This window comes from Anabrus simplex, chromosome 1, assembly GCF_040414725.1.
Source record: "Anabrus simplex isolate iqAnaSimp1 chromosome 1, ASM4041472v1, whole genome shotgun sequence".
NCBI classification, from domain to species: domain Eukaryota; kingdom Metazoa; phylum Arthropoda; class Insecta; order Orthoptera; family Tettigoniidae; genus Anabrus; species Anabrus simplex.
The window spans coordinates 218,830,840-218,858,019 of record NC_090265.1 but is presented as its reverse complement, the minus strand read 5'-3'; the positions used below and the strand labels follow the sequence as shown (position 1 = coordinate 218,858,019).

General features: G+C 39.1%; 1 protein-coding gene across 2 annotated transcripts in view; it reads right to left on the bottom strand.

The window, feature by feature from the left end:
• The window catches only part of LOC136864170 (nucleoside diphosphate-linked moiety X motif 17), a 43,179-nt gene extending 23,902 nt beyond the window's left edge, over positions 1 to 19,277 (bottom strand). The window contains exons 1-4 of one of the 2 annotated variants that reach the window (XM_067140834.2): positions 18,979 to 19,277; positions 18,660 to 18,858; positions 18,203 to 18,420; positions 3,162 to 3,184 (exon numbers count right to left, since the gene is read on the bottom strand). In XM_067140834.2, coding sequence (XP_066996935.2) covers positions 3,162 to 3,184; positions 18,203 to 18,420; positions 18,660 to 18,858; positions 18,979 to 19,254 — 716 coding nt within the window. In that variant the 5' untranslated portion in view covers positions 19,255 to 19,277. The remainder of the gene's footprint in view (positions 1 to 3,161; positions 3,185 to 18,202; positions 18,421 to 18,659; positions 18,859 to 18,978) is intronic. The other variant, XM_067140826.2, reaches the window with a different exon arrangement.
• Positions 19,278 to 27,180: the final 7,903 nt, after the last annotated feature.

The window sequence follows — 27,180 nt, the reverse complement described above, 5'->3', positions numbered from 1 at the left end:
TCTGCAAATATCAGGAGTTTACGAACTCAAATGTCAAGAACCAAACAGCAACACCACATATATAGGCCAAACAATTTTCACACCAGATACAAAGAACATGAAAATGTGATTATACACAATCGACATTCAGCCTTCGGAGAGTATGCATATGACAGCTCACACCATTTTACACACAGCAACATAAATCCAAAAATGTTACACATAAAAAATAAAGGGTAGGCCTAAATCATTAAATATTAAAGACGTAACTGAAATTCACATCCCCAAAAAAGCCAATGAAACCAACCTCAATGATCATACACATTTAATAATTACCCTCCCCCACCCTCTTCTTGCTACTACATTATTTTTCGGAACAACTTTTCACAGAATTTTCATTAGCACTCAGAATCCCACAGAAAGCTACTCTGATACTAAACGTCTGGAATATGGGTTAGGATATTCTTATTTGTACTAAATTATCTGCATTTAGGCAGCACTCTTGCCAATCGAGACATTTTAGTGGGTTGTAATTGTAATATTTTATGGCCAACAACCACCCTCCCCCCACCCTCTTCGCACTACTAAAAAAAATTCAGAACAAATTTTCACAGCATTTTCATCAGCACTTTTACAAAGAAAATTGAGTACGTTATTATTTATCACTAAAAATTATGTCATATAAAGTACTCTTTAATTAATTGCTATATTTTTATTTCACTCAATATCATTATCATGCATTCACACTCTAACTCACAACAAAACAAACAATTATAAATTAATCAGATAACACTTCCTCTCCCCTCTCTACTGAACAAAATTATTGCCTTCCACTTTCCCCTCACCCATTACATATCAAACCAAGACCACAAGAACATTTCACATCTTCTCCTCTCTTTAGCGGTTAATAAAACCCACTGACACTAAATGTCTTGAATGTGGGTTACAATATTTTTGTCTGTACTAAATTCCTTGAATTTAGGCAGCATTCTCATCACTGAAGACGTTTCAGTATGTTAGTATTTATCACTAAAAATGTTTTCCTGCAAGGTAGCCTACTCGTTAATATACATCAAGACAAGTAAAACCAAGTACCACTTCCCATCCTCTCCCTTGAAGAGAGTTATTGCCTCCTGCCTTCCCTCAACCACCTACATAGCAAATTTTGATCAGAGCAAGGGATATGATTTCAGTCCAAACATAATTGCTCGAGGTAATGGATGGTTAGCGGCTTAGGATAAGTACAGAAACCTTTTTCAAAGTTACTAAGGTGACAGTGGAGGACTTCTGCATTCATAATTTGTCTCACATCATCAACTCACAATCATTGATAAGTTTAGGCATGGTAAACAATATCTCTCTCTCTCTCTCTCTCTCTCTCTCTCTCTCTCTCTCTCTCGCACACACACGCGCACAAAAAATTAGGGATGGTTACAAGTGATATGATAGAATCTGACGATGTTCTTGTATAACGAAAAATGTAATTCTTTGTGATTTTTTTTACAGGTATGTTATACTATTATGTGTTATAATTAGTGCTTTGACAGACTGGAAAGTTTTTTGTGTTATAAGAAAACATAGCCCCACTGGAACACCTACAAAAGTGGAGAAGGATAGAAATACGGAATAGGAAGAAGATTGTGACTATGACAAAAGCTGTTCAGTATGCAGAATTTAATAAGTAACTTGACACATGCGAAGGAAATCAGAGTATCGAGCACAAAGGTCCAGAAAATGTTTCCCACTCCGATTAGCTTCCATAATCTTCCCCATATTTATCCATCACCTTTTTATATCCTTTGGCTCTATATCCAACACACATATTAAAATTGTCCAGTACCACTATCCTATCCTTGCTGTTGATCCTAACTATTATATCACTCAGTTCTTCGTAAAACCTTTCAACTTCATTCTCATCTACACCCTTACGTGGTGAATCGACTGAGACAATTCTCATCCTAATTCCTCAAACTGCCAAATCTACCCACATCATTCACTTATTTACGTACCTAACAGAAACTATGTTGTGTGCAGTAGTATTCCTTATGAAAAGTCCTACTCCAAACTGCCCTTTCCTTCTCAACATCTGTTAAAAACACTTTGTAATATACTCCTCTTCCTAGTGTAGGCTGATTCAGCCAGTTCTAAATTTTTTCTTTTATAAACCCCATTAATATTGATCGTTCCCCGTTGAATTTCATTTTGCTCGCCATGTTGTTTCCAAGGATTCTTCACCTGCCCAATGAAAGTGGGACTCTTGTTACTTCCATAGGTCCGAGGCTTATTTAAAATATTGTGAGCTCGGTAAATTCCGTGAAGCAGGATGCTACCCACCTTACACATAGTCCCAGTAAGATTCCCTCTTCTAACAGGTAAGGGACCACGGTGGATTGCATAGTCCTAGTCACATAAGCACAAGGAAAACCATAACTCGGAATATGTCCAAGATGCCCGCTCCTATTCCATAGTAACTGGTATCCTGACTCTCAGAACCACTTACTAGGCCATGCAGCTGTTCAAGAACTAGGATATGACTACAATAACCCACACCCATAACCACAATAGATGTCATCTATCTATCTACATATAAAGCAGAATGTCTGTCTGTCCGTTCCTTATCCCTTTCAGACCGTGTACGCACAATTGTGCGGGTTCGTATTTTAGTTATCCCTGACCGTATTTGATGTTTTTTCGGCGCTAGACCGGACTGCAGTAATTGTGCAGGACATGTGGCGTGTATTTCAATTGATTTTAGTATGCGCTTGACCGCCAGGGCGAAGGAAGAAGAGTTTAAAAAGCACAGTTGATCGGCGAGATGGCGGGAAGCAGTAGTGCCGAAAGTAAGTATTTATTTATTGCGTTTATATTAATCTAGAAGCTTTACTGAATACCGGAATATATTCAATGAAGTGTGTACAATGGTTAGTGAACGTAAATTTTGAAGCTACACCATCGTACGTGATACAACGAGGTTTTGAATTTTGATACGCACAATTGTGTGGGTCCTGTTTTTCGGATGTTAGTTTTTATTTTGTAAAATAAACTATCAATATGTGTATTGAGGAGCATTTTAGTCAGTTTTTGACATACAAAAATTCACACCTCCAGTTTTCTTTCAGGTCTGAAAGGGTTATACAAATCCATACCATTCCACCAAACTGAACTAAATTTTGTACACTTACCTTTTAGGACCCTGCAGATAACCCTGTCAACAAGAAATTTTAACAGCCCTCTTCATTCCATACATTTAGGCCTTTTAGCACATTAACATAGGTTAATATAGATGAAATATTGAATTTGTCACCCAAGAACAAGACAAAGCCCATTTTAAGATTCCAAATGCACAGAACATAACTCGGTAAGTCCTTATGGGTATAAAATATGTAGTAAATATTTTATTTTACTGCCACCTATTCAATACATTGCAGAATGTTAACATGTGAGTTAAAACATTGTTAAAATACAAGTTGAGACACGTTTCGCCCCTTCTTATGGGGCAACCTCAGTCAATATCAAAACCTCAATTTTTGCCAGGTACTTGGTTAAAATATTATTCTAAACTGTGTTGTAAGATGATATATGATAAGTAAAATTTACAATTCATCACAAACAATGTTTCTAAATTGATTAAAACTCTAATACGATAATGAATGCTCGTACAACAATTTACTTGAACAAGGAGGCGTCATTTGATTAGAAATAACAATGCTGGTGGCTTAAAGCCGTAGTCGATGTTTGATATGAATAAAGATTCACAAGTTAATACAAAATGGTAGAGAGAGTAAAAAACAAATGCAATGTTTACGAAATAGGGAGCATTCCAAATACAGGGTGATTAATTTAAAAGTACAGAGCGGAGTGCCGAGGATTAGGCGCGCTGGGAAGCGGAGGCAGCGAGCGCAGTGCCCGCAATGACAAGTAGGCAAAGTTGGCTCAAAGAAGCGGCATGATTACACCTATAGAAACTAAACGAAACTGAACTCACCGGCTACATAGATGCTCTGGACAAATAAGTAAAGGAATAAACAAATAAATAAATAAACTAGGAAATTAAACTGAACTTGCCAGTAATAAATAAATTTAAAAAAAAAATCAACTAGGAAATTAAACTGAACTCCCTCGTATTTACAGATGATGCTGAAAGTGATCTCCTTCAGCTGCAATGCAAGCTTCACATCTTGTAATGAGATTTCGAAACACACTTTGTAGTTCATGGACACCGATAGAACGCACAATGTTCCTAATTTCAATTTTTAATTCTTCTGCAGTTCGAGGATTATTCCTGTAAACTTTTCCTTTGAGATTTCCCCATAGATAAAAATCACATGTGCTTAAATCAAGAGAACGAGGCAGCCAAAAGCCTTTACTGATGATCTGATCATCATCGAACACTTCCCGTAACTATTGCATAGAGCTACGCACCATATGGGCCGTTGCACTATCCTGCTGGAAATAGCCGTACCTTTTCTCTTCTTCAGTCAATTCAGCAAAAAATGGTTCCAGAATGTTCTGAATATAACGGTCAGAAGTAATCGTGTCCTGAAAAAATATCGCACCGATAATTCATCGGGCACTGATAGCGCACCACACACACACACACACACCTTCACATTGTGCAGAGGTCTCGGCTGTAAAATGTGCGGGTTGTCTGTATCCCAGATTCTACTGTTCTGTGAATTGACATACCCACTCAAATGAAACCAGGCTTCGTCGCTCATAAAAAGAAAGTTCAGATCCACAATACCGTCGTGAACACTATTCATTAGCCAATTGCGAAATCGTATTCTTGCATTAAAATCTGTAGGCAGTATGTTATGGACTGAATGAGTCAGATAAGATCGTAAATGAAACAATTTTGTTGCATTACGCGCTGAAGAAGGTGAAATATCACTTTCCTGAGCTACTCCCCGAAGCGACTTATGTGGACTGACCTGGAGTCTTGCCTGTATATCTTCTAACCTCTCCCGTGTGAGAGCTGTTCTCCTTCGCTTCTTTTTCTTACTGCTTACAGAACCAGTACTACGCCACTTGTAAACGAGCTGATGATGGTAATGTCGCACCGGGAAATTGTCTACAGAATTTTCGAAGGCACCTTTTAACTGGTTTCTTCTTCTTGTGCAAATAACACTCGACCAAAAATATTCTTTGCTCTATAGTGTATTTAACCATCGTGATAATAACCTCACAACACACCTTAAAAGGCCAATAGTTTGTAGTGAACTGAGGGACAGCATGCTAAACAGCTGTGCACTGGCAGTGAACACTTCTTATCTCGCCAGTGTTGACAGAAGCCATATGGCGCTCGCTCGGGACTTCCCACGGCATGCGAACAGAAGTCTGAACACTTAAATTATTCTCCCTATACTATGCCAATGCCGTTATTTAACCTTGGCGTGTTTTATTCGAAACAGTTTATGGGAGATTAGTCAACACGTACTAGAGCTTGTTTATAGTCCATGTCTAGCCCAGAAAAATGTTGTATTCATGTTGCAATTCAACAGATTGCTTGTAGTTGGACTCATCTATTGTAGGCCGACCATGTGAGTTTGCCGAAGTAACATTAGATCATCACTCGCTGTTGTGCACTTTCTTGATTGGTGATATAATTTGATGCGAAGAGAGTGATGATATTTGTTGCTACAAATTGGACACTTTGTTGAGTAATTGAACTGATATCTTGAAAAGGATTGTTAAATAGTCATTATTATGTTCTTCGTTCAATTGACAAATTTTGCATTGATAGTGAGCTTCTGTTATTGAAGAATACCACTGATGGTTCAATGGTTGAATGGGGGCTGTTGAACTGTGGTATGATTTCTTGTTAGTGATTAGTTCTGAAATAAAGGAAAAATCATAAATCATTTATAATAGAGACGAAAGAAATTTGGAGGAAGTTTTGCCTAAGTGTTATTGGAGATGTGATGTTAGCGCTTACCTTTGGTGTTGTTGAGCTATTGACTTGTTGTGTGGGAAGTTTCTGAAACACTAGTGGTCACTAACGTTTTGCTCCTCGTGTTGTACGTGTGTCTTTTGGTGGAGGGGGTGGACCGGAGAAGGAGAGATTGTGGGCTTGTGATTGGCGCATGGGAGGGAGTTGTGTATAATGGAGGAGGCGAAGGGGCCTGATGTGTTTATTGGCTTATGGTTGGCGCGTGGGAAGGAGTCGCGTATGTTGGGAGGGGAAGGGGGGCGTGATATGTTCATCAACTTGCAAGGGGTACTTTTTGATGTTGTTTCTGTTGTACCTGGCAAAAATTGAGGTTTTGATATTGACTGAGGATGTCCCATAAGAAGGGTTGAAACATGTCTCAACTTGTATTTTAACAATGTTTTAACTCATATGTTAACATTCTGCAATGTATTGAATAGGTGGCAGTAAAATAAAATATTTCCTATATATATGATACTTTCAATATGGACCACAATGATTTTCATTAATTGTAATAATACGTCCCTATGGAACCGAAAACCATGTTTTAAGGCCCTAAAACTAACCGTTATGGAGATATTGTCATCACACTTCACCTGTTCTAGGAAATGGATGAAGAAATTAGTGGCCGTAACCACGGCAACATCTAACTGAGATTATGGATGAATATGTGGATGTTCCAACAATGTTCCCAACCAAACTTGGTACATATGACAATCTGGTAAAATGACTGTGGGGGCAAGACACCCCTAGCACTCATAGGGGAGGGGGTGAAATGTAAAAAAAATAACCGAAAACAACTAATATTAGTGTCAAATCCATAGTTTTTGGGGTCGCCGAGATGAACTGTGACACTCTGGATGTTGATTAAGTCATAGTTCAGCTTCTGTCAGCATGGGGGTTCAGAAGGGATGAAAAAGAAAATGTTCAAGATGACCGAGAAGAGTGTTGATTCCATAGTTTTCGGGATCCCTAGACTGATTGGTGACAGTCCCAGTGACAGTTGGAATCGTGCATATCATATCTATAGTGCGATGCGTAAACACATATACACTCAACTCTCGATTTACCGTAATCAGATCAACCGTGTTGCGGCTTAACCGCGATATCAAAAACACTAAAAATGCAGGAGGGTTAGGAGTTACAGTAATACAGAATTACAAAGGGTCGGGATAATATTACCGAGTCGTAATTAGTAGCAGGGGTGGCGCGACCTTGAAGTTATTTGTAGCAGGTGTGTCACCGGCCACGAGCACCTCCTCTACTCCACACCGCTCCATTCTCAGTCATTGTCTTGTTTTTCTTCAGTGCAGTTCAGTTCGCAAACAATGGCAACCAAACAGAAGCGTGTCATTTTGATGATTTAACAGAAGTTGGATATTGTACAAAATACAGTAGAACGAGGTTCTACCATTAAACAGGTTTGTGTCCAATATAACGTTGGTGGGATATTTTACACAACAAAGACAAACTTCTATCATTTGATTGTTCGTCCGATGCAAACAATGGTATGGCAACCGAAAAACTATGAAAATATCTATGTTTGAGGAGCTTGACCAATGCATGTTGGAGTGGTTTTCACAGCAGCTAGCTCAAAGGACTCCAGTATCGAGACCGATCTGTATGACTACAGCGAAGTTTTTCTTCTATGCTCTTGGGATGGAGGGTGATTTTGATACGTCATCCGGATGGTTTACATGCTTTAAACAGTGACATGCCATCCGTGATGTCAGTGTAAAACGCGAGTTGTTAAGTGGAAATACAAAAGCTGCTCAACAGTTCAATTCGGATTTTGAAAAATTTGTTCTGAATGAGGGTTTGGTCCCAGAACAAATTTACAATGCAGATGAGTCTGGCCTGTATTGGAAATGCATACCTGCCAACTTTTAGAAATCAAAAATAGATTTTTTTAAATTCTTGAATTTCATCATGTACATTGCGCCACAGTCCCGATGAAAAAAGGACAAGATAAAAGGCATACATATTTACAGTTAGGCCTACAATGTGATTTGACCATTAAATTTAAAATCTTAAATTAAGAAAACATAAAAATGGCTACAAGAAATTGTACCCAAACTTTCTCATTTATGACACACACATACGAATAATAATATTTATATCACACCGACAGACAGAATAAAATGCATAATAGTTTCCTTTATTAGACTGTAAAATGAAGGGAAATTCAATTTTATAGGTATCTCTGAACACTTGGAGATAACGTTCATGTTTTGTGGCCATAATGTGAAGAGAAAATACCAGAAACTGTCACTGGCACAACTCCCTGAAATACATTCAAGTCAATAAAATTATGAAGTGAGAATGAACATTAATGCACTGAAATACGCAAAACTACCACATACAAAACAGATCAATATCTCTCATACATTATTACAACTTCAACAGGGGGAAAAGCACAGAATCGCAAGGAAAAACACATGGCCTACACCTCCAATGAAACTATGCACAGGACGATGTTAAACAGCGCACGAACCACACAATAATAAACTCATTCTTTCATTCTGGTTAATTAACGGAGTCAGTGGCCTCTCTCGCTTGTAGGACGATTGCCGTCTCGAATTCCCAGCTGTACAGCAAACACACTGCTATAGTGAGAGGGAAACATGATACCGTACATGAAGGCGGACGGGCTATACACTCACCAAATAAAGCATCAAATAAATATGCTTGAAAATGAGGTTGCATAAATTACGACATAAATGATCGGAAATTTAATACCATATAACTTTAGTAATGTAATAATAATAATAATAATGTTATTTTTGTTTTACGTCCCACTAACTACTTTTTAAGGTCTTCGGAGACGCCAAGGTGCCGGAATTTAGTCCCGCAGGAGTTCTTTTACGTGCCAGTAAATCTACCGACACGGGGCTGTCGTATTTGAGCACCTTCAAATACCACCGGACTGAGCCAGGATCGAACCTGCCAAGTTGGGGTTAGAAGGCCAGCGCCTTAACCGTCTGAGCCACTCAGCCCGGCACTTTAGTAATGTAGTAGGACCACTAATAACATAAATATTTGAGAATTAAATTTTTGGCCTTCCCCTAAACTACCATTCCACTCAGCGTGAATAAAATTATTTATGGCCTAGACTGTAGAGACTTATTTACCGACTTTGCATACCGATTTTCATTATGATAGGACGACTAATAACATAAATATTTGAGAATTAAATTTTAGGCCTTCACCTAAACTACCATTTCTCTCAGCATGAATAAGATTATTTATGGCCTAGATTGTAGCGACTTATTTCCCGACTTAACACACCGATTTTCATTAAATTCTCTTCAGCAGTTTTCTCGTGATGCGTGTACATATATACAGACAGACAGATAGACACACAGACAGAAATAAATTACGGAAAATTAAAAAGTGCATTTTCTTCCTACTATGGGCATGGCTGATACAGAAATACCATCCTTTTTAAATTCTGAGCAATGTACAAACAAAACTCTTATTTTATATATATAGGTTTTTGCCTCCTAATGTCTGCAATAATGCGACCAGGGTGTAATATCTGCACTTGGTCATCTCTTCCTCAAAAGAGGATTGAAGAGGGCAATGATCTCAAAACTTTTCAGAAAGAATTTACAATTCCCGATGCTATTTATGAGATTCGTTTGGCTTGGGAAAAAACAAAACCAGTGACAACTATGCGGTCTTGGAAAAAATCATCCCAGATATTTCTGAAGACGATCGATTTCTCGGATTTGATGAAACCGATACAGTTAGTACAGTGACTGAAGCCATAAAAACTGTCCCAGATAGAGAGGAAGTCGATGAAGACAATATTCATCAGTGGTTCAATTGTGACCAGAACGACCAAGGTTACGAAGAGCTGACAGACGAACAGATTGATGACAAAGTAAAGGGCAGGGAGGGAGCGGAAAATGAAAGTGCTGAGGAGGGAGAAACAACTGCTCACATCGCACAAGCACAACAAACAGTTAAGCATGGGGCTGCCTTGGCAAATGTCAAGTAATTGCTTGAGTACATCGAGGGTTATCTTCATCATCATCGAAAACCTTGTTTTGGAGAAACTTGAGAACAACATTTGAAATTAAGAGGGTTCCTTCTATTCAATACAAAGATGTTTATTAACGTGAAAGAATCACTTATCGTTCACATGAGGTACTAGTTTCGGCACCAAATATGTGCCATCATCAGCCACAAAGTCAAATCGGGCAAACACAATAAAACCTTAAAACAACTTTAAACACACTATAACACCTGCACAGATGAATATAAAATAAAATATGGTACACGATGAAGTTGCGTTTCATTTTAAAATCCGTTAAAATGATGACTGCGTTGTTATGTATCCATGGCGGTTTGTATATATATCTTTAGTTTTCTAAAACTGTTAAAGTATGCTGAGGAGTTTAATGTCATATGAAGTTGACACTATGTGTGTTCTGTAGTTTGGTTCGGAAAAATAAACGTAAACATGAACTTGGTTAGATCCAAAGAATTATTTCCCACTTCAATATGGGTTAAGGAACCTTGAGCAGCCTGAATGATCGGCGGATGGAGCTGGAGTCCAACAGAGTCATCATGGCATATAATTGGTGCCGAAACTAGTACCTCATGTGAACGATATGTGATTCTTTCACATTAATAAACATCTTTGTATTGAATAGGATGAACCCTCTTACTTTCAAATATTGTAATCCCACTTCAATACAGATCATGAAATTTCTAAATATTAATGAAACTTGAGAAGCAAAATAGAGAAAGTGTTTCTCGGCACAAAAGCAGAAAACCATGACTGATTATTTTCAGATACAGTGAAGTTAGGTAGGCTGAATATTTTTCTTTGCCTTATTAGTTTCAATGAAAAGTGCTGTTTATTTTTCCATTTATTAATAAAATTGTGCTAAGTGCTACTTTTACTGCAACGTATTGGCTAAGTCAATAAGTTAATTAAAAAATAACAATACAGTAGTATAATTTATTATCAATTTAACTGTACTTTCAGTACGCTTGTTCTATTTTTAACTTTTTGCAGGTTAACTGCAATTTTACTTATCTGGGAAGCCTTAACCCTATATTATCCCAGTTTATCAAGAGTTGAATGTACTGTAGTTATAACTTATTTTTATTATTTGTTTGAAAGGATCAGCTACTTCCCAGACAATCTAGGGTACAACAAGCAAAAATTTTAACACAAAAGTAAATCACCTCAACTTACAACTTAAAATTATACACACAACAATATTTTTATATCTACAAAAGATTTCATAAACTATCAATCTAAGTCACAATACAGAAATCTACAAAAATTCACTTCAAACAAGCAATACAAACCCTAAAAGTAAACATTCAAGAAAGTACCCGAGTAGGGCTGGACAATACAGCTAGTAATAAATATAATGCAGGAATGTATCAGGACATAATTTTGTGTATGGCATGAAACGCCCGAAAAGAAATGCGTAAAACAAACCTTGTCCAGTTTTCTACCTCAGGTAAGAGCACATATCTAACTTACCACACATTATTTTGAAAAACTGACAGCTTTTATATCCCACGACTTCAGGCAAATTGACATATGATTTAGGGAACTTGTTTAGACACATCAATGCATTCAGCATAACTTATCTACAAAATTTAATGAAAATCAAAGATAAAGTAGAATTTCACCAAAATTTTGAATTGATTTGGTAGAGCCATATGGAGGCTATTAGTAGGCTACATAACAACTGAGTTAAATTCCAGGGAGGGAAAAAAAATATAGTGTCAACAAATAATAATAATCGTATGGCCTCAGCTACTGTGTGCAGATATTTCAATTTAACGCCATCTGGCGGTCTTGCTCATCAATTTCAACGTTCCATTTTACTCTAGGCCTACAAGATAGCAGAACGAGTAAACCTAAACTCTCTTAGGCATCTATGGCTGAGATTTAATGAATTTTGTCGGGTAAACACCAAATGTGTCACCAGAGACCTTTATATGCCGACATCGTACGACATGGAGTGTCGAATGGACTTTTTTCCGCCCTTCAAAAAACTGACTACCTCTCCGGATTTGAACCCGCTACCTTGGGATCTGGAGGCCGACACTCTACCACTGTTCCACAGAGGCAGCTATAGTGTCAAAAGTCTGAACAAGATATTGATAAATTACACCTGTATATCAGAAACAAAGTGGATGTGTGTGTTAACACTCCACAGCTATGGAACAAAGCTCTGCAGTCGGGAGATGAGCTTGGGTTCGAACCCCACCGTCGGCTGTCCTGAAAAAGGTTTTCTGTGGTTTCCTATTTTCACTTCCAGGCAAATGCAGGAATAGTTCCTATTCATAGGCCACAGCCAATTCCTTCTACCTTCTTTCCCAGTTTCATTCACTATCATTCATTTCATCTGCATTAGTTCATCAACTGAGGTTGTTCTCAGGAAGGGCATCTGGCTGTAAAGCCATGCCATATAATTTTTATCTCACTTCATTCCGAAGTCTATGTCAGGAAATGGGACTAAGGGGTGGACATACCCTTGTAGGCCTACAACAGAAGCAAAGTGTCCTAAGTCACATATTATGTAGTAATTTTACAGAGTGTCAAGTAAAAGGCAACATATCTCAACAGAAAATGGATATAGAACAATATTATTACAGTATAATCCCGAATACCACCCGCCACCGAATAAGACTTGCACCCTAAATTTGAGACAGCAAAATGAAAATTGAAATAACTTGCATACCTATTTAATTTTCTTCAAATATACCACAAATATAAATTCAAACAGCTTACAATTAATAAAATCATCAAAAAAATCGTAAATAAAATCGGTCCAATACTCAGATCATTCACAATTCACCAGCGTCATCTGAAGTTTCACCATAGGAACTTTCGTCACTGGCATCTTTCCACAAATAGTTGTCCTCACACCGTCCACTGAATTTGAAATTCCACATTTCTTAAAGCTTTTGGACACTAAATAATTGGGAATGCGTGCCCATGCGGTCTTGATCCAGCAGCATATTAGTCCCACTTCAGGCTCTGCCCTCGTCCGGTTGGTGTTAACGCGTGATCACCCTCAGACATCCATTCGGTGTACAAATGTTTCATTGCAGTTTTGAGAGGCCGGTTCATGCACATATCCAACGGCTGTAGAATAGAAGTGAGTCCTACGGGAATTATCGCAAGATCTGTTTTTCCTTTCCTCATCATATCTTTTACGGCGCCAGTTGTATGTCCTCGGTAACTGTCCAACACAAGCATGTTTCGTTTTTGTGACAAAGCTCCCGGGTGATGTTGCCAAACGCACTTCACCCTGTCCTCAACTAACGCACTGTCCATCCAGCCGGACTCGTGTTCTAACAATAACACCAGACGGCAAGTTTCCTTTCGGAAGTGTTTTCCTTTTCAGAACCACATATGGAGGGAGTTTGGAACCATCTACTAATATGCACAACATTACCGTGCATCGTTGCTTTTCGTTACCACCTGCTCTGATGGTTACACTTTTAGAACCCTTCGTATCCACTGTATTTTCCAACATAATTTCAAAATAGACAGGTGTCTGATCAGCATTCCCAATTTGCGACAGCAAATAAAAAAAATTAAATTCAGGAAACTCAATCGTCAAAAATTACCAGTGTTTCGCTCAGAGTGCGGCATGGGCTCATCAGTTGGATACCGGACCTTTTCCAAGACACTGACCGGCTAGCACGCTAAGCTATCTCAATCGGAAGCCATATTTTGGTCAAGCAAATACGAATTTTGCTTCCTCAAATGAATGATGTGACGCTGAAAGGCCGTTAATTTTTCTTCATACGTTCCAGGGAGACGTGAAATAAACGTACGTCTCCGAATGCACAATCCCTTTCTCTTGATATAAGTTTCGGATCCATCTGCGGCTTGCAGTAAAACACTGTGTTTTGAGTTCTTTTGAGATCTTTTAGTGCTTTCAATTGACACATTTCACTAGAAACACCATATCCTAACTCTCGTTTTTCTATCACAAATTTGTGGAGTCGTTCTTCAATTTCCGAAAACACTGCACTCTGCCCGTGGAACGCTCTGCGATCACCGTTACTTTTGAGAAGTTTTTCCTTCTTCTTCCGCCAACACGAATACATGATTCATCAATATCGCACTTTCTGCCAACGCCACGATTTCCGTATATTTCAGCTTCGCTTACAACTTTAAGTTTCTCACGCACAGTACATGACCACAGACGCCATTTTGAATCCATCACTTACTATTGAGACAGCACTTTCATGGGACAGATACGGAACTCGAATGTGAGTGAGGTAGACTTCCGTAATCAACAGTCTCGACTCTTGCAAAATACAATATCCTGCGAGATCAGCTATTCGTGCACCCAGCATGCCAGCAACACTTGTGAAACAAATGACGATCGAGCATCCGCAGCAGCAGCTTTCATATTTACCGCATATTTACCCATATTCTTTGATTTACCGTATTTCATCACCTTACATTTCGCTTTTACATGCCACTGTAACCGTACTGAGAAAAAATCGATCTTGTTTTCAAGAATGCAACTAAACCACATTAAAACCTGAATGCCCATTTACATGTGGTATATTGAGTACGGTAACTGTATTCCATCTATTTCAATACTCCACGTAAACATAGTAAATATTTACGAGAATGAATGGCTTGAAAACGACTCGCACCCAAGATTTAGAACCAATATTTTGGGGAAAAACGTGCGGGAGGTATTCGGGATTATACGGTATTTATTTAATGTTCTTTACTTCTTTTGGACATAGTAACCTACAATATGCCTCCAAATAGTGTGCAAAAATCTTATTACAACAAGATAATAGTAAAATTTGCTGAAAATGGATTCACTTTGCTTCTGATAAGTTATATAAAAGTATAGAAGTAAAATAAAATTTCCAAAATGAATTGAAATAACACATTCCCAGAACTGAGGTGGAAAGTGTGGAAGGGAAGTGGGACATGTTCAAGAAGACATTTGTAAGCTAAGCAGAGAGATTTTTAAATACAACTGGCTTCGCGTCGCACCGATACAGATAGGCTTTAACTTATGGCAACGAGGGGACAGGAAAGTGCTAGGAGTGGGAAGGAAGCAGCCATGGCCTTAATAAAGGTACAGCCTGTTGAGCAAAATGGGAAAACAAGGAAAATCATCTTCAGGACTGCCGACACTGGGGTTCGAACCCGCTATCTCCCGAATGCAAGCTCACAGCTGCGCGTCCCTAACCGCACAGCCAACTCGCTCAGTGTATGCAGAGAGTGCTTGTGGCAGAATAGCAGAGAGACTGAAAGAAAAGAGACCCCATGGTACAATGAGAGGGCAAAGGAAGCAGTAAAAAATAAGAAAGCATGGCAATTATGGAACAGGGATAAAATTGAAGTATCAGGAAATGAAAAGAAGGTGCAAGAAAGCAGAAAGTGAAGAAAAGCTTGGAAGGATTTATACGAGAGTTGGAAGAAGATGTGTATAGCAGTAAAAGGATGCTATATGGACTTGTAAGAAGAAAGAGAAAAGAGAGAGTCTACACACAGCAGGTAAAAGGGAAAGATGGAGAGATTACAACACAACGAGACAAGATAAGGAAATGTTAGGAGAAGTACTTTGATGAACTCCTGAATGTGAGAAGGGGTGTAGATAAGAGGTAGAGTGTGAGGAGACAGAATCCAGAGAGTGAAATCACGATGGAAGAAGTGGAAACTGCTGTCAAATGAAAGTGGGAAAAAACAACAGGTTTGGATGAATTGAGTGTGGAAATGATAACAGCAGCAGGACCAGTTGGTCTACAATGGATGTAAAGGCTGTTTACATGTATTTGGAAAGAAAAACCGGTACTAAATGACTGGAGTAAACTAGTAATAATATCGATACAGTATTTAAGAAGTGGGACAACAAGGTATGTGATAATTTTTGGGAATCACACTTATATCTGAGGTAGCAAAAATATTTGAAAGGGTACTAGAAATGACAATGAGAAGAAGGGTGGAAGGACTATTACAAGAAGAGCAATATGGCTTCTGAAATGGAAGATGAACAACACTATACCCCATCCTCAGCATAAGACAATTAATCAAAAAACATTGGGAATGCAGCAGATATGGTGATAACATTCCTTGATTTAGAAAAAGCTTACGATAGTGTACCCCGAGCAAAGGTATGGAGTGTAATGCAACGGAGGGGATTTGGAAAACAATGTGTGAGCAACGTACAAAAATTGTTGCAGTAGTGTCCAGATGTCCACACTCGTGGGGAGAACAGAGTGGTTTTGGAATGAAACTGGACTACGTTAAGGAAGTGTGCTGTCACCATGGTTATTCATAATGGTAATGGACAAAATTGTGAAGGAGACCAAAGTAAAATATGGGGAGAGGGAAATGAAGGTAATGCTGTTTGCAGATGATATTGTGGTGCGGAGAGCAAACAGCGCGGAAGTACGAAGGCAACTTGAAATGTTGAGTAAAATTATTGCAAATTATGGAGTTTTAATCAGCATGGAAAAGAGGAAGACAATGGTGCTGACTAGAGGAGAAAGGAAAGGGAAGTGAATTATAAAAATAAAGATGATGATTGATGATGCTTATTCTTTACAGGAGCCTAACATCTAGGTCATCGGCCCCTAATGGTACTGAGACGAAATGTAATGAAAATTTGAAAGTCCAAAATCGTCCACTGACCAGAATTCAAAATATGATGACGAAGAATAGATGGATGGATATGAATTTAAAACAATCAGTGGATCCGACCCGTAATGCCCCACATTCCCAGAAACTAGCGGTAAACAATAGTATTACTGACCACGGGACTCCTCCTAAAGCACAATCCTGAATCAATGATGCTTGTAGTTTAAAGGGGTCCAAAATCCAGGTCATCGGCCCCTCATAATGGTACTTATAACTAGGAAAGTAGAACCATGGTATGTGTCATGTTGCGGCATGAATCAAAAGTAGCGTAGACTCGCGGTATTCCACACATTATGGTATTACTCACAAGTAATAAAATTCGCACATGTAATACAGACCTATGGTGTTTCGCACATTATGGTGCCATTTACAGGCAACGCAAACCTACGGTTTTCATCACATAAGTGTACTAACCACAGGGACTTGTACTATCCTGTGGTGTTCCTTATATAGTGGGTACTAATCATAGGCAAGCCAGAACCATGGTGTTGCTCACCCATGGTATCGCTGCTAAAGTGGTACTAATCACAGGTACTGTAAGAGCCTGACCGCACGGTGCTCCTGCGTGCTACTAATCACAAACCTATTTAGTATCTAACATAGTGGTACTACGCACAAGTAAAAGCGACCCATGGTGTTCCCCGCATTGTGGTACTAATCACAAGTAGTTTCATGGTTCTAATACAATCATCCCTTGGTCGCCCCTTACGACAGGCAGGGGATACCGTGGGTGTATTCTTCGTCTGTGTCCCCCACCCACAGGTCCCCCCCTATCCGCCACCTGGGACGTGCCACGTAGGAGTATCACCTCTCCCCCTGCTATACCAGCATCGTAGGTTTATGGATAAAAATAAAGAGACAAACCCTTGACATTGTGGAGATTTTCAAGTACTTCAGAAGTAAACTGATCCAGGATGCAGGGCTGGACATGGAGATCAGTAAAAGGATTCAACAGAGAAATTAATTCTACTAGAGGGTAAGAAACCTGGTGTGGAGGCAGGAAGTGCCAATGAAGTGCAAAGAGGTGATGTATAAGATGTACTAGGCCTACTGTCCAATACTGACATACGCTGCAGAGACCTGGACACTAATAAAGACACAGGAGAATAAAATCCAGGCTATTGAAATAAAAATTTTAAGAGGTATGATAGGAAAGACAACAAAGGACAGAGTATGAAATGAGAATGTCAGGAAGGAAATCTGAATGGAAATTTTTTTTCAACAGTATGGAGAGGGATAAACCTAGATGGTTTGGACATATTAAATGGATGGAAGAGGGAAGGATGCCGAAGTGGATGATGGAAATCCAGATAGGAGGATGGACCAAGGTGGTTGAGATCAAGAATGATATTAGAGAAAACGAGTGAAATGATGCATAGCGTCATCCTATAATTACAATGGACTTGTACATGCTTTATAACACTACTCTGTTACAGATGGGTTACCTACATTTGGAGGAAAGTTTAATACAGCTTCCATATTGCTCACAGAACTGCCCCAATCGTAAGCAATTTTCAAACTAGCAATCCTAGCTAGGCACCTCACAAGATGACTTTTTAATTCAGTGTAAAAACCTGTAATTTAGCTTAATTAGGGTATCATATATAACAATATATAACGATACATACTTTCATTTTCATGAGTAGCTGTTCCCAAGATTCATCTGATTTGATATGCAAGTACACAACAATATGATGATTCTTTGGAGATCCAATCCTTAAAAGAACTGGATATACTGATTCCCAGAGGCAGAGAACTCTAGTATTAGTAGTGTTGCGATCAAACTTTAACCCAGTTTCTTCTTCTAATTCTCGTAGTCCTCCTTCTATGATATTTTCACCAATTTCTGAAATTGAAGATAAAATTAATATTACTGAAATAGGGAGAAATGAATAATGTACAGCAATTTATAATGCTTTATATTCGAAGTAAATTCTCGACAGAGGAAATGATAATCAAGATGATCTGCTCCTTAAAAGCAGTATTATTGTCATCAAACATATTTCCCTCCGAAATATCAATTATGGACTATAGCTAACTGGAAGTTAGATTATAATAATGTTGTAAAAGTTAAGGGCTACGAACCTAAATGACCGCCTGGTGGTACCCATGACCTGGGAAATGCTCTCATATGATCTGCTCTTTGTGTCATCAAAATGCGACCATCGCTAGACTCCGTAATGACAGCTACACCAACGTAAACGCCTTGACTCAAAGTCTTCTCTGGTATTGGATCAACATCAGTAAAATCAGGAAGCCTCCAGAGAGGACATTCAGGGGAATGCTGAAACGAATACCGGAACATCTGTCGTACACAGGAGCATCACAATTCTCAAAATCAGACCCATTTTACGGGCAATATTCATGAATGAATCCAATTTTTTAAAAAAACAAATCCGTCTACCTGAAGGATAACTGATCCCAAGTCCGAGTCATTTATAAATTTTCTTTCTTGACTCTTTAGAAAAGGTAGGCCAGCCAATGAATGGGAAGGGCGATATAAAAGCATCACGTCATCTTGTAATTTACATGATATTCTAACTGATGTCTCGTTCGGAGCAAAGAAATTTACTATACAATCCGTGAATTTTGCTAATTGAACAACATCGCTTTGTTCATGCTTTTTCAGACCAACTACAATCCTACGAATTATCCTCATTGCATCCTTATCAGTGGCCATAGCGACCCACAGAACACCAAATCACAGTCACAAGCGCCTAGTGACAGGATCGTACTATGAACCAAACACGAAACACGCATGCGCGCTTCCATGCTGTGCCACTAGCTGAACGAGACCGCGCTAATGTAACTGTTGGAGTTAACAAGTGCTATTATCGTAAGGTGGCTATCGTTATTCGGTGGTTTTATTTCGTTTTGATCTTTCGTTTTTCTTTTCCTTCGTTGTTGTTGTTCTGTTCATTTCTTTTCTTTCGTTGTTATTGTTCTGTTTTCTTCATTTCGTGTGGTTTGGTGATAAGCAGATAGGCAATACGCCTACTCTATAAGTTCAGTATGTTTACTTGCTCTGAGTGTGGTAGTGTGTACGAAGCAAGAACTACTTTGCGGAGGCATGTAAAACAGAAACATCCTCTGAAACTGGAAGAAATAGCCCCAAACCACCGAGCACAGAATAACATAGAGATGGCAATGCCTACCGCAATGCATTGGCTCGCTGAAGCCGAGTTTTGCGCGCATAGCCATGTTGGCATTACCAGCAGTGCTAGTTAATTCCTATCCGAGTCACGTTAATTCCTATCAGAGTCTGTCATTTTAAAAGGTTTCTGTAAAATTATTTCATTGGTGAACGTATGTAACGCAATAGAAAAGTGCCTTAGCCATAATGATAAGCACGGGGCAGTCCAGAACACTGTTTTAATCGCAATACCGGTAGTTTAAAATTCGGAAATATGAGCTCAAATAGCCTGTTATTATATCAGATCGTATTTAGCCCAAACGAATTGCCGATTTGCAAGGTGCAGCTAAAAATAATGGAACATTTTCATAAAGACCTATTTTAGAGAAAGAATAAGACAGGTTATGGACCATGAATATTTATATAGATACCATATACAGTACACATCCACACAAAATATCATACACAATAAAAATATACACAGTCTGTAGGCCTATAAATAAAATAGTACACGGTCAATAATAAAGATATCCTGGAAGACCAGTAAGTATGAGGTAAATAGGCCTAATTATTATAGAATTGTTGAGCCAAGTAAATCATACAAAAAATAGAGAAATATTTTTACATTAGTACACTTGATGAAATTAATTAATTCATCCCATCATTATAGACTTATGCCTTTCAGCGTTCAGTCTGCAAGCCTCTGTGAATTTACCAAATGTCGTCACAATCCTCTATTTGCAACTAGTGCTGTGGCCTCATTTAGTTCTATATGTCTTATCTTTAAATCCAAACTGAGTCTAACTATCGTCGTCTTTGTCTCCCTCTACTTCTCTTACCCTCCATACCAGAGTCCATTAATCTCCTAGGTAACCTATCCTCCTCCATTCGCCTCACATGACCCCACCACCGAAGCTGGTTTATACGTACAGCTTCATCCATCGAGTTCATTCCTGAATTAGCCTTTATCTCCTCATTCCGAGTACCCTCCTGCCATTCTTTCTGTACGCAATTTCTTTGGTTTTCATGTGATCTATTTGAGCACTAAAACATGTTTCTGCACTTTTATTACAGATAGATTTTTCCACAACAGGTACTTCCTGGACTGCTGTAGAGGAATCTAATGAAGGCATTTCCACAGTCTTTATGATTTTATGGACCCTCCTCTCCCGTAAAATAAATTTAAGAAGTAGTAGGCTCACACTAAAAAACATGTATTTCGACATATTTCTCACATCAGAGGCTAAAATGAAGAGAAACTAACCTTTGATTGTATTTGTAGGTACTTTGGGAAAGCAGCAAACATAGATGTCACAGTCCATTCCCATGAAGTACGATCAAAATCACGTTCAGTAAAGTGAGCTGAACATATGGTACTGAAAGGTGTGGGGTACCAATTTTCCCTTCGTATAGCTCTTATCCATTTCTTCCGTCGTTCATTATCTTTAGGAAAACTGTAAATGATAAAGGGGCTTCTTAACCTATACTGCATGTGCAAGGGGAAAACAATTCGGCACTGAATATTCGCAAAAACATATTGCTTACCTGTGAAAAGTTATCCCTGGTATTTTCTTTGAAGCTCTGTTTGCACATCCATACGCTACACAAGTCGGCATTTTAAAATCATAACACAAACTTCCTTTATTTACTTCACATGTGGCGCACTGTTCACTTACTTACTCTAACTGGTCTCCAATGTTTTGGTACAAACAACATGGCGGCCGCTTATGTCCACTGACTTCAACTCAGACGCCACATTGCCATCTCTATGTTATTCTGTGCTCGTTGCCCCAAACTCACGGAAACCACAGGGCAGTGGGATTCATACGTGTAACGTATGTAATAAAATTTTTGTTCAGCAATCGTGTCTGAAGCGGCATCAGCGTAACCAGCACTCTGACACTGTTGGTGGCGAAAGTGAGAGGGGAAGGTGTTCATTTAAGTGTACTATGTGTGATTATACTTCACCAGTAAGAAATGATATTCTTGATCATTTCCAATCGTCCCATGATATTCAAATTCACCGTGAGAGGAAAGAATTTAACACATATTCTGATTTTGTGGCTTGGAAAGAAGAAAATGAAAGAGGGACCAGTTCTTCTTACGTCAGGAATATGGGGGTAAAAAGATGCCGAGATGGAATGAAAATAATTAACTTCTGTTGCAACCGCTCCGGTTATTATACCTACAAAGGGACTGGGCAGAGGCACTTGAAAACCCAAGGAACTTCAAAACTTAATGGCTTTTGTCCGGCCGGAATGAAGGTACAGTTGTTCACGGATGGAAAGTGTCACGTTAGTTTTAATCTACGCACATTGGACATAAGTGTGAGCTGGGTCATTTGCGTATTCAACAGAAAGACAGAGAAATGTTAGCTTCTAAACTTGCTGCCAACATACCGTCACACACTGTGCTTGATCAAATACGCTGTTCTATCAGCGAGGAAAAATTGGATCGAGTGCATCTTCTAACTCAGAAAGATATGCAGAACATTAGTCGGTCTTACAATTTATCCTCCGATATAATGAAGCATCAAGAGGACGGAACTAGCGTAAGCGCCTGGGTGAATGAAATGAAAGAAAGTGAAAATCCTTGTGTACTGTTGTACAAAGAACAAGGAAAGGAGCATCCAGAGCTCAGAACCGAAGACTTCGCGCTTGTGATCATGAATAACGCACAACGTGAAATTTTACAGAAGTACGGTTCAGACTGTATATGTATGGACAGTACCCATGGCATGAACAGTTACGGGTTTGAACTGGTCACTTTATTAGTTTTAGATGATATAAGGCAGGGCTTTCCGTGCGCGTTTTTCATTTCAAACAGAACAGATGAAGCGGCGTTATCTCTCTTCCTGAAAACCATCCGAGAAGAAACTGGTGATATAATTCCGAAAGTATTTATGTCAGACATGGCAGACGCATTTTATAACGCGTGGACGAATGTTATGGCTCTCCCTCAAAGAAGGCTATTTTGTGCGTGGCACGTGGACAGAGCTTGGAGGAAAAATTTAACAAAAATAAAGACAAAATCTAAGCAGGAAGAAATATATAAGCTTGTCAGGACTATACTGGAGGAACGAGATCCAGAGTCTTTCTCACTTCTGTTAGAGTCAGGGGTGAAAATGATGTGTGAAGACAGTGACACCTCTGACTACGGAAAGTATTTTCTTCAGCATTATGTGCCGTGTAAAGAAATGTGGGCGTACTGTTATAGACTGCATTGCGGCTTAAACACCAATATGCATATTGAGAGAATGCATAGGACGATTAAATACATTTATCTAAAAGGAAAGAATGTAAAACGCTTAGACAAGTCAATTCACGCAATTATGAGTTTTGTGCGAGATAAACTCATTGACAGATTAACTGTCATACACAAGGGCAAAATAACTTCGAAAATTGCTGACTTGAGAAAGCGTCACAGGACAAGTTTACAGTTGGAGGCTGAGTCCATCACTCAGCAAGATGGGTATTGGCAAATCATTTCCTGCTCGCAAGTGAAGGAACTGTACGAGATCAGGCAGGTACTCTCTCAGTGTGATTGCAAAATTATGTGTGTAGAGTGCAACGCTTGCATTCACATATTTGCATGCAGTTGTCATGATTCTGCTATTAAATGGAACATGTGCAAACATATTCATTTGCTGTGTCGTACTTTTAAGCCTTGTACACGACTTTCAACTTCAGTGAGTGGCCCGTCCCCTTCTCTAGTTATTGACTGCAATGAGAACACAGCAGAAACGGAAGTAATTACAGCTGAGCTAAGCAAACGAAAAGAGGTCATAAATGCAGATTTGGCAACAAAGAAATCGTCCTTGATATCGAAAGTGACAGAAATTATTGATTCCATTGAGACGGAAGAAGAACTGAATGCACTAGCAAAACACATTGCTCCTTTGCCTGCTGTTCTAAATGCACTTCGACAAACCAAGGACCCAAGCATGAAATTAGTGCCGTCCGACAATGTCTCTCCAGTAAACAAAAACATACCACGGCAGCGACTGTTTTCTACTAGAAAACAGAAGAAAATTTCCAAGGCCACATTAAGAAAACCAACACCAGCTGAGACCCAGAAAATTGCAGCGAGCATTATTATTCAGAATAGGCCTAAGTAGAACCGTGATGAATGCTGGAAGACGCATGCAAGTTATGGTGGTGCCCAAGATTCATGTGTATGTCCTTAGTTAACGTTGTATTTGTAAGAACATATAACATACACGTACGTAGATAAATGTGCGCGTAAACTATAATGTTCACTTTCTTTAAGCCATTGTGTGTGTGTGTGTGTGTCGACTTCAAAGTTCATAAATTCTCGTGATGCTGCCTTGTAAATAAACTCCCCTACTTTGTGAATGATTGTGTGAGTGTCCTTAATTAACTTCGTATTTTTAAAGAATTTATAACATATCTTTTTGTAGATAGATGTGCGCGTAAAATATATCATGTTCGCTTTCTCTAAGAAATCGTGTGTTCGTTTTCGAAGTTCGCAAGTGCTTATGTTGCTGTCTTCTGAGTAAACTCCCAGTCGAATATAACTTCATGCAAAACTTGTGGCCATTCAACAGCTTGAAAACACTGTAAGTACCTGTACTGCTTTTTATTACTGTTTCGCTTCTGCTGTCATAATGCGTGCCTGTGGCATGCTGTTTCTCGCTACTCGCTTGCTGTCCCCTATTCTATGTGTAATTTTATATTAATGCCTAAGGTGTATGTGTGTGTGTCCTTAATTAGCTTTGTATTTTTAAAGAATGTATAAAATACCATTTTGCAGATAAATGTGCGCGTAAAATATCATGTTCACTTTCTTTAAGAAATCGTGAGTGTTCGTTTTTAAAATTCACAATTGCTTGTGTTGCATGCTATCTTCTGAATAAACTCCCCGTCGACTATAACTTGTGTGCTAAACTTGTGCTCATTCACCAGCTTGAAAACACTAAATACCTGTACTGTTTTATACGGAATATTACGGACGTGAGTTATTCCTTAGACTGTATTGCTTTTCATTTCTGTTTCCTTTCTGCTGTCGTAATGCGCGCGTGTAGCATGCCGGTTCTCGCTGCTCGCCTGCTGGGTTACGCATGCGCACATTGGAAGCGGTTCATAGTACGAGCCTGTCTTTAGGCGCTTGTATCACAGTCTATATAAAAGTCTAACAAAGCACGGCCGACTTGATGCGTCGCTCTAGCTAGCTCCTTACCGGCCTTGACAATCGGGTCCACGCGCTGTAATCGGAGTAGTTACACAGCTCGACACGTGGCGCTGGCGGCCGACCTATTTGCGGTAGAAATGCATACTTCTTTACGGAAAATATATTGACTTTGGTTGCCGATTTATCGTAATTTAGAGCTATGGAGAATGTTACATGGGTTAATACTGTTAAAATGATTAATCCTAAAGGTTACTTTCGTTGATATTTGCCAAAATTATGTCGTGAAATGAAAGTGCATGGAGATGACTTAGTCCAGCTGACGTTCTGATATTGACTCTGATTGCCGATGTATCTTAATTTAGGGAATAAAATAGTATGTTACATTGACTAATATTGTTAAAATTATTAATCCTAAAGGCTACTTTCATTGATATGTGCCAAAACAACGTCATGAAATGAAACTGCGGAGGATGGAGTAGTCCAACTGACGTTCCTTAATTGTGAGGAATAATAGTAATCGTTTTTATTATCATGGCATTTACATACATAGCAGAACTTACCACAATGCTTTTGTCTTCTGATGTTAATATTGAGATTAAGAGTCACTGTTCAATTAGAGTTTTAAAATTCTTCAAGCGCTGCTCTCAGGAAAGGGGCTGGACAAAACATAAGAGTCTTACTTTTTCCATATTCGTTGTATGCAGAACATAAATAGTTTGACTCAAGCATGTTTAAATGATAATTTCAATATATATAGTTTCAGATTACATTTCATTCATATTAAATACCGGGCAAGCTGTCCATGCTAAATTCAGAAAATAAATTTTACTTGAAATGCAGTAGGGTGGAAAAAGTTGGCCGCGCGGCGTGCAGCTGTGAGTTTGCATCCGGGAGAGAGTGGGTTCGAACCCCACTGTCGGCAGCTCTAGAGATGGTTTTCCGTGGTTACCCATTTTCACATCAGGCTGTACCTCAATTAAGGCCACGGCCGATTCCTTCCCACTGCTAGCTCTTTCCTATTCCACCGGCGTCATAAGACCTATCTGTTTCGGTGCGACGTAAAACAAATAGCGAAAGAAGAAGAAGAATTTTAAATAAAAATTCAGCGAGAGAAAAGTATTTTGAGTAAATAAATTGTAAACTGTTCTCTGGTCGATGATGATGATGATGCTTGTTGTCTAAAGGGACCTAACATCTAGGTCATAGGCCCCATTGCTCAAGTAACAGCACTTCATACGTTGGCCTTACCGTCCTAGCAGTAGTGATTCTTACTTGTCAATGTTTAAATGTTAAAGTTCAGATTATCTTGAACAAAAATGTGTTGTGTTGCTGTCATATGGCAAATGCGACACCGCCTAAAGGATTATTCTATGAAAGAAAATTCATGGGTAAAAATACCTGATTAGCGTGATTAGCGGCCACTCACGGAGGCCCGGGTTCGATTCCTGGCCCTGCCACGAAATTTCAAAAGTGGTACGAAGGCTGGAACGGGGTCCACTCAGCCTTGGGAGGTCAACTGCGTAGAGGGTGGTATCGATTCCCACCTCAGACATCCTCGAAGTGGTTTTCCATAGTTTCCCACTTCTCCTCCAAGCAAATGCCGGGATGGTAACTAACTTAAGGCCAAGGATGCTTCCTTCCCTCTTCCTTGACTATGCCTTCCAATCCTCCCATCCCCAACACAAGGCCCCTGTTCAGCATAGAAGTTGCGGCCGCCTGGGCGAGGTACTAGTAATCCTTCCCAGTTGTATCCCCCGACCCGCAGTCTCACGCTCCACGATACTACCCTTGAGGTGGTAGAGGTAGGATCCCTCACAGAGTCCGAGAGAAAAGCCAACGCTGGAGGGGTAAACAGAGTAAGAAAAAAAGAAAATGCGAAGGTAAATACCCGACATAGAAACGGAAAACTAAGACGAGAGTGTTACCTGCTTTTTAGCCACTCGGTAGCTTTGTCGTGGTCTACAGAGAATTCGTGAAATGATAGTGTCCCTTTGCCTTTTTTTCCTGTTCGGAATACAAAAAAAAGGCACACAGCAATATGTATTCGAATATTTCCTAAGACAGTTAAAGAAAAGCAAATCAACACATCATTAAAAAACGAATTAGCACATAAATTAAAATCCTTGTTCAGTACGAAGTTACAGCGAGAAATCACTTTGTTCTTGTTTCCATAAAATTTCTGCTCGAAGTACGAAAAGGCGCACAAGAATGTCTTAAATTCCAAGATTTGTAAACACAATTTAAAAAATATAATCACCACACTACACAATAAAAAAATAAACTCACTAGCTCATAACTATCAGATCTCATTATCAAGCCAAC